Here is a 9350-nt window from a genome sequence, read left to right on the forward strand (position 1 = left end):
TCCCCCGCTGCTGGCGGAAGTGCCTGTTTACCTTCGCTGCGCTCCTCACCTGCCTGCCCAGAGATATCGTTCCAGACGCGGAGGAAAATTGAGCTGGCCGGCTGGTAATGCTTAAAGCCCTGCATGCTACATCTTTCTCTCCGGCTGGTAGTCATGGTTTCCATCACCAGCTTCCCAGACCAGGTAAACAACGGGAGTTGTCGGCCGGCGAGGCGCACAGGCTGACCTGGAGGGGCTGTTATGGAAAATCTGCGGCCGCAGGCACGCGCTCCCTCCACCGCTGCTGGGTCTATCTTGGACAATATCAGGATGTGTGTGGTCAACGCAAGATCTGTTACCAACAAAACTTTTATCCTCAAGGATTACTTTCAAGAGCACGATTTGGACTTTCTCCGCATCACAGAGACTTGGATGTCTCCGGGTGAGTCCAGCGCCTTAACGGTATTATTGCCACCGAGCTGTCTGTATTTTCTGATTTCTTAGCTGAAATCACACCAAAATATGATCATGTTTTCATTATCGGGGATTGTAATTTACATGTGTGCTGTCATGAGAAACCCTTGATAAGGACATTTTAGATTTATTGGACTCATTTAATCTAACTCAGCATGTAAACGGTCCCATCCAAGAGCATGGACATACACTGGACCTTGTTTTAACACGTGATGTGACTGTTAGTATACTTGAAATCGGTGATGTGTTTTCAGACCACATGCCAGTCCGGTTTGAGTTCACCCTCCTCAGTCTTACTTCTAAGCCGTGCGCTCCTGCATGTAGTAGCAGGGCCATTAACCACTTCACTGCCTCACGTTTCACAGATGTTTATAACTCTGAAGTGATAATTCAGCCCCCGGTGTTTCTCACCACCACTGAGTGTTCAACTCTGTCTGCTTAAAGGTTCGGGATTATGTTGCTCCTGTAAAAACTAGAAAATTTAGACTCAGATCAGAACCAATGGCTGAATGACGTTACCAAGGCCGTTAGACAACAGTACAGGAGTGCGGAGCACAAATGGAGGAAATACAGGCTGCAGGTCTCTTTTCAAATACTAAAAGAGAGTTGACGTCGTTATCAGAAAGCAGTAAAAGCTGCTAAATCTAGATGCTTTTCTGATATCATTCCCTCAAACTCTCACAATTCGCGTGTCCTCTTCTCTACCCTAAACTCTGTTCTCCACCTCATTGAACCATCACCTCTGGAAGCCTTGACTGAGCTGTACGAGAACTTCCTACATTTCTTTTTAGAAAAAATTGCGACCACCCGGGCTCTCATTTCCCCTCCAACTCATGACCCATCCATCCCACCTCAATCTGTAGCTCTATTTGACCATTTTGAGCCCATCTCTCTGTCTTCGCTAGAGCAGGTCATGTGCAGCTTGAAACCTTCTGGTTCCCCTTTTGATGTGGTCCCCTCTCGACTACTAAAGGAGGTTTTTCCTACTCTAGGTCCGTCTAGTCTTGCTATTGTGAATAGCAGTTTATCCACTGGCTTGGTGCCAGAAACCTTTAAACATGCTGCTGTTCAACCTCTCCTGAAAAAAACAAACCTTGACCCCTCAGTCATATCCAATTTCCGGCCTGTCTCCAGACTCCCATTTGTTTCTAAACTACTGGAGAAAATAGTTGAGTCCCAGTTGAAGTGCTTCCTGGAGGATCACGCTATCCTAGAGCTATTCCAATCTGGCTTTAAACCTCTTCATAGCACTGAAACTGCCCTACTGAAGGTTTTTAATGACATCTTCTTATCCACAGATACTGGTGATTCTGTGCCACTTGTCCTATTGGACCTCACAACCGCTTTTGACACTATTGACCACGAGATCCTCATCTCTAGGTTGGAGCAGTGGGTGGGCATCACAGGGTCAGCCCTCAATTGGTTCAGATCTTACCTCGCTGACAGATCTTTTTGTGTTTCCATCAAAGATTTTGGTTCTGCAGCGGCAGACCTTAAATGGGGTGTTCTGCAGGGGGTCCATCCTGGGTCCCCTCCTATTCTCTTTATACCTGCTACCACTTGGTGCTATTTTCCGGAAACACAACATACCCTTTCACTTCTACGCCAATGACTGTCAAATTTACTTCCTTCTAAGCCACAATGGCACATGCTCTATTCATCCTCTGCTCGACTGCCTGGCTGACATTAGGGACTGGATGGCTTAAAATTTCTTAAGTTTCAATGAAAAGAAGTCTGAAGTCATGTTGTTCCCTCCCAACGACATGATCACGATCCACTGCATCGACCTCTCCGCTCTAACCCTGTCAGAAAAACAAAGAGTCACAAATCTGGGAGTGATAATGGACCCTTCTATGAAACTCAACAGTCATGTAAACATGATTGTTAAATCCTGTTTTTTTCCAAATGAGGCGACTGTCTAAGCTGAAACCCATTTTGTCCAAAAATAACCTGGAAACAGTAATACATGCATTCGTTACATCTAGGCTTGATTACTGCAATTCGCTCCTGTTTGGTATCAGTCAGACCTCAATTGCACGACTACAACTTGTCCAGAATGCAGCAGCCCGATTTTTAACCAGTACAGGCAAAAGAGAGCACATTACACCAGTTTTGGCCTCACTGCACTGGTTACCAGTTCACCTTCGAATCCAGTTCAAAATACTCCTGTATGTCTACAAATCACTGAACAGTTTCACCCCCCCTCCCCCCCATCTCTCTGACTTGCTACAGCCATATGTCCCACCACGTTCTCTGAGGTCAGCGGACCAGTTATTTCTCACAGTTCCAGGAACTCGTCTTAAGCACAGAGGTGACAGGGCCTTCTCTGTAGCAGGACCAAGACTTTGGAACGAGTTACCTCTGCTTGTCAAACAAGCCCCTCTCTCTCGGTTTTCAAATCCCGTTTAAAAACCCACTACTATTCCGTAGCTTTCAACACCAGATGATCTTTGTTTTGAACCTGTTTGCTTCACACTGGTTAGTCGTCATATTTATTATCTGCATCGTTTTTATGTCTATATTCTGATTTACTGTTTTTCTGTCTGTACAACACTTTGGTTGGCCTTGTCGCTGTTTTAAGTGCTCTATAAATAAAATGGTATGGTATGGTAAACAATAGTTTCTAAACTCTAAACGCTCTATCAGAGAACAGAATGTCATGATTTCCCTCTCTCTGCCTCTGCTGCTCTCAGCCACCTGCAAGCGCTCTTGGCCACGCCCGCTTCACAGCTCTGCACAGTGAACAGCTGATCAGCTTCAGCAGGACATTTATCCTGCAGCTCTGGGCTGCACAAAGGTGCAGGAGGTGCTAAATAATTTAAAACAATTTATTTTAAATAAAAATGCTGTGCCGATCGTGCGGCTCATCATCAATCATCCAGTTGTGTGTCATGTCCAATCTTATTTTGAAAAACCGCGATAGAGCGAGTCCGCAATAAACGAACCACGAACTAATGAGGGACTACTGTACATATACATATACTGCAATTGCGAATGACAATAAAGAACCTTGACTTTATATATTTATGTATAATTAATTAATGTTTTTTATACATATATATATTTAATATATAAATATTGATACTTTACATTATTAATTTTTACATTTTGACATAAAGTTCATGTATTTTTTATTTTTTTTCCTTTTACCACTTGGACCCAGGTTTGAAATGAATTCAGCGGATCGCAAAGACTGTTTATTTACTTTTCTTTTTCTTCTTCTGGAAATAATTTATTCAACCACAGATTCTTTTTTTTTTTAAGCTATCAACGTCAAAACTGATAATGAAATCTTACATTTTGATCCATTTTTGAGGTAATGTTTATTCAGGCTTTCAAGGATGTTTGACATTTTTATATTATTAAATTTTAAAAGACATGACATCGCTTACATAAAAAGTCAAATTAAGAGTAGAAAGGCTCTTAAACATTGTTTGTCTGGATGCGTTCTGACAGAAATGTCAGCACTGCACAGAAAGATAGCCTTATGACTTGTAGTTCCATTTGATACAGCTGAAAGTGCCCTCAAACTAAACTATGGCTGGCATTTTATGGTACACCCAGAGTTATTTTGATATTTTACATCTAAAATAAAACTAGGAGGAGCGTCTCAAAAGATATGAACTTTTTCAAATATTTAGCACTGACTTTATTTGTGTCTGCCATTTATGGCGGTAAATCGTGGACTCGGTGTAACTATGATTTTGTCCATTTGTCAGGTGGTCTACAAGAAGGCCATCATGGCTGTTGGGTCCTTGACCATCAATGAAGAGAGGTCAGAGGCCATTGACTTCTCTGTGCCCTTTGTTGAAACCGGAATCAGCGTCATGGTGTCACGAAGCAACGGAACCGTCTCGCCTTCTGCCTTTCTTGGTAAATCTTTTCCTCAAATATGAATTTCATCATTTTCTCTCCTCTTTTTTTCCCCATAACTGTGAAACCCCCCCCCCCCCCCCCCCACTGAGCAGACTATCAGGGGCACAATGACAGGGAGGTGCTTACATGTTGGCAAAACCCCGAACATAAAACGGAATATTTTATTCAGACTGTAAGGGCTGGCCAAATTCCACTTGTACTCTGACTTTATGTAGGCCTCAACACCCTGAGCACATTAATATTTCTACCAGAGCAGCGCAAGTGGAGCATGCCAGCTGTTTTTTTTTTTCTTTTCTTCTTTTCCAGTTGTTGAGATGACTAGAAACCGAAGCGCTCCTCCATGCTTGCCTAATGTCTTGTATTGTCACTGGAGCGCGACAGAGAGCGAGGGAGGTGTATTGGACCATGTGTGTGTTGGTCCCTCTGTATCGAGCCATGTGTCAGAACTCCTGTGTGTAAAGAAAGTTTAAAAAAATGAAGTTTGTGTGATGCGGTGTTAATATATGGGGACACTTGTGTATCGAGTCGAGTGGAGAATGTGGCCGTGTTTATGTTCAGGGCTGAATGCTGTTTGTGTGTGTGTGTTGGGGGGGGGGGGGGGTCCAGGGTATCAGTGATGGTTCAGTATCTCTCGCGCTCATATTAGAGGCACCTCAGCGCGCAATCTCTCAGGGTTGGCTAACTCTGGCAGTCACACACTTACGCATGCAGTGACACACGTGCGCGCACGTACACATACAGCTTGTCTGGGTCTCTGGCACTGATCCTACTCTGAACTCCTGCCCTGGTCCTCACCAAACACAGACTCATACAAATACATCACATATACACATGCCCACAGCAGGGCACATCAGATCACCAAGAGTTTGATTCTCGCCTCTCCCACCTCTGTCTCTCCCCGTTTTTCTCCATCGTCTTCCCCCCCTGCCCCAAGCTTCTCCTCCTCTCAGCTCCCATCCGAGGGAATAATGAAAAATATGGAAATGTGTGCTGTCAAGCTCTCTGTGACTAACTCTCCCTCCCACTGACTCTCTTCTTTGTATCATATTTTTTTGTTTCTCCCCCCTCAACTGTGTTGTGTGTGTGTGTGTGTGTGTGTGTTTTCCCCACTCCTTTTTATTTCACGCATCTCCTGCTCCTCTTCAACGTCTCTCTGTCTCAAGGACTCAATTTTGTTTTAACTGAGTCTTCTTCTCCTCCTTATTCGTAGAGCCCTTCAGTGCATCCGTTTGGGTGATGATGTTTGTGATGCTGCTCATTGTCACAGCCATCGCAGTCTTTCTCTTTGAGTTTGTCAGTCCACTGGGCTTCAACCGCAACTTGGCCCAAGGCAAAGGTACACACACACACACACACACACACACGCACACACATATACTCAATCAGGAATATCATACCAATCATTTCTCCCAGCAGCAGGAAGTACAGGTCCAAGTTTCCCCCGAAGCAAGAGAAGTGACCTATTATTGCTCTTGCTTCAGTCAGTTCAGCCAAAGTTAGATCACATTACCATTTCTTTCCCAAAGCTCATCGCAGAAACTATCTGAAGCGTCATCAAAAAGCAGAACCTGCAACTGACTGCAGGCTTTGAGCTGCAGATTATTGTTCGGCTTTCATCAAAGAATAGATTTTAGCCTATTCCCAGTTCAGGATGAAAGACTGGATTAGGTCATTTTCTGTTTTTTCTAACATAAGTAAAAATTAAAAATAATCTTTAACATATAAATCAGCAGCTTCATGCTAAAGTAGGTCAAATGTTTAAATTACTATTACTGTCTGCACCCTACACGAATAGTTCAGATCTTTTAACTTGTGGTTCTCTGGAAAGGTGAAGAACAGTTATTATCTACTTTGTAAATAGCTCTTTGAATGATCTCAGTTTAGAGCAACAGAGTTAAGACCAGCTTGACAAGCTAATTGCTAGTCAGAACGAGGCCAAGACCCAAAGCTCCAGTCTCCAAACTTTCAAACCAGTTCATGTGTACAATCAATCTTTACGTTGATGTCACATTGTTGACCATTCCTACAAATATACCATAAAACGCCTGCAAGATGGACCCCCAGGCTGTGATGAAAGAGCTATAGCTTGCTTCTGTTGCTGCTATTATTTGTGCTTGCAAATAATCACAGCGGTATATAAAGCAAACATGTACAGTAATATGAAACTGACAGTAAGATTTTTTTTTTTTGTTTAAGTTATTTTGACTGCAGCAGTTTGGTCTGTTTCCACAGAACCCCACTTCAAAAGATCTGAACTATATATTTAAATAACTAATTAGTTTGTGCAGCTTTAAAGCTGGAGGTTAAAGATACAAAACAAACTTGACATTTTGCCTGATGGCACCTTTAGACTTCAGTAGCTTTTTCAAATCAGGTGTCAGCCCATCCAGAAATAAACATTAAAACAACATATAGTAAATCTGGTTTATTGAGTTTTAACTTGTTACACCACAATCTCCCAGATATATAACATGGGTAATATAAACATTAATGTCTGTTTGTTATTTGAGTTGCGTAGAGAAAGCAAATACATGTAATAACTAATACGTAAAGCTACCTTACTGATAGTTACATTGTGGCTTTACTCAATATCTCCTTCTATCTCACTGATCTGCTGCAGCCATATGTCCCACAGTGCTCTCTGAGGTCAGCAGACCAGATGCTTCTATTGGGTCCAGGCACTCATTTTAAGCTCACATGTGACAGGGCTTTCTCTGCTGCAGGTCCAAAACTGTGGAACGAGTTAACACTGCATGACAGACAGGCTCCCTCTCTTATTGTTTTTAAGTCTCGTTTGAAAACTCACTTTTATTCCCTGACCTTTGACACTGTGTGAGTTGATTTTAACTTGTCTATGTTCTATAATGTTAGTCATTTAGTTTTTATCTTTACCTATTTGGATCTATATATTTTATCCTTTATCATTTGCTTATTTGTTTTTGTTGTACAGTACTTTAGTTGGCCATGTTGCTGTTTTTAAGTGCTTTATAAATGAATTGGTATGGTATGGTATATTATGGCATGATATGTTAAAGTATGGTATAGTATAGTATAGTATAGTATAGTATAGTATAGTATAGTATAGTATAGTATAGTATAGTATCGCATCGTATCGTATCGTATAGTATCGTATAGTATCGTATAGTATGATATGGTAACATACTGACATTTTAAACTAAAAACATTGCTGAGAAACTGAGATTAATGATGCAGCTGTCAACCTTATTTTTATTTTTTCTTTGAGTAAAACTCTGAAAATCCCAACATTTATAGGTTCAAACATACATCAATCAGCCATAATTTTATAGCAGTCCAGCTGAAATTTAATAAGCCCTACCCAAATTGCCAGAACAACTTTGGAAATGTAAGACACAGACGAAGAACATCCTGGAGGTTCCTGGTGAGTCTGCGACCAGTGCCTTAGCCGTACACCATGTGGGCACCCGTCAGATGCCATCAGAGTCAACCAGATGGAAATCTTTGGAGTTTGTACTTTGGGTCATATCTAAGTGTTTTTTGAGGACAAGTGCTGCCCTGCTGAAAAAGGGATGCTTCTGGAGGCAAACGTTGCTGCCATGTGGGGGTATGATTAGTCTGCAGAAATGTTTATGACAGTTTAGGCTGCTTATGCTGCTGGCATGTATCAGACAAACATCTGACACGAACGGTGTCAAGGGTTAAAGGTTGATTGATAATATTGCTAATATTGTTGTTGCTGTTGTCCATTGTTGTCATCTTTCTTTGTTGAAATCAGGTCTCTCTTGTAAATGAGTCCTCGAGGCTCAATGGGATTTACCTGTATAAATAACGGTTGATTGAACGCTAAGATTCAGAATCCTGCATTGAAACTGGAACAGCAGTCTTACTCGTTTTACCTGGCAGTTGTTTTTTATTTGTTGTTATGGCTGATCTCTGAGTGTGTGTACACCATCTTTGGAGGTATTCTAAAATCTACTTAAAAATATATATATACTTTTTTCAACAAGCTATGAATCTGACAAACATCTTTTTGGGGGTAAAATTTCATAGACAGTACATGCATGTGGCTTTGCATCATTCTGGCAAAACGTAGTTCTGGTTGTATCTATTCTTTGCACGTCTAGCAAATAATTGTTTTCATAAACTGCCACAACATGTGCGAGCTGTAGGCAATGAGAAATACCGAAGTTAATATTACTATCACAATTTTCCCAGTGTCACCCTCTGGTCCTGCTAAACTAAACAGCTTCTCTTCCAATTTCACATTATGTCGAAATAATACGTCACTAATTATATCACAAATCCTTCAAATTTAAGATTCCCTCGAGCTAAACCATAAAACTCTCAGCTGTACTTTTATTTATTTACTTTTTTGGGAAGGTTTCTGTGAAAGTGACACTGAAACGGTTGGTAATTTTCAAGAATGTACATTTTCTTAAATACAGATGTTAGCGTGTCTGGGCTTTGATTTTTCATTTTATACTATTATATTGTGACAACTAATTAACTCTGACTGAAACCACACAGAGACAAACAGCCACACAGCTGACATTCGATCATTACTTACAAATTTTCTCTAGTTACTTTGTCCACTACTCCAAATGAGATAGTCAAATGTAAAAAATACAGTTCAACATAAATAAATACATATAAATAAGGAAAATAACTAATGAGAAAGTGAAAGAGAAGCAAAACATTTTCACACTTTATCAAACCATTGAAGTATTTTTTGATTACAAATGTAACTTGAAGGAAGTCTATTGAAAATGGTGTACATCACACATTATTAACTATTATTAACTATTATTAACTATTATCGGAGTAGTAAGCAGCTGGATCAGGTGCCATCCAGCTGAAGTGCATCAAATAATAAAATAGTAAAAATGAAAACGCATTACAGAAAACATGACATTAATTTCTTGGTTGATGCCAAAAGATTGTACTGTATGGATCCAACAGACTTTTTAATAAAGCAATAATCTAAGGTGACTCAATTATTATTATTATTATTATTATTATTATTATTATTATTATTATTATTA

At 40.6% G+C, this 9350-nt stretch overlaps 1 protein-coding gene across 1 annotated transcript in view; it reads left to right on the forward strand.

Moving 5' to 3' along the window:
* The window catches only part of grin2ab (glutamate receptor, ionotropic, N-methyl D-aspartate 2A, b), a 219077-nt gene that overhangs the window by 193055 nt on the left and 16672 nt on the right, over positions 1-9350 (forward strand). Inside the window, exons 11-12 of the mRNA XM_037689831.1 lie at positions 4157-4326; positions 5540-5665. Coding sequence (XP_037545759.1) covers positions 4157-4326; positions 5540-5665 — 296 coding nt within the window. The remainder of the gene's footprint in view (positions 1-4156; positions 4327-5539; positions 5666-9350) is intronic.

This window comes from Nematolebias whitei, chromosome 16 (assembly GCF_014905685.2).
Source record: "Nematolebias whitei isolate Nwh7 chromosome 16, NemWhi1, whole genome shotgun sequence".
NCBI lineage: Eukaryota > Metazoa > Chordata > Actinopteri > Cyprinodontiformes > Rivulidae > Nematolebias > Nematolebias whitei.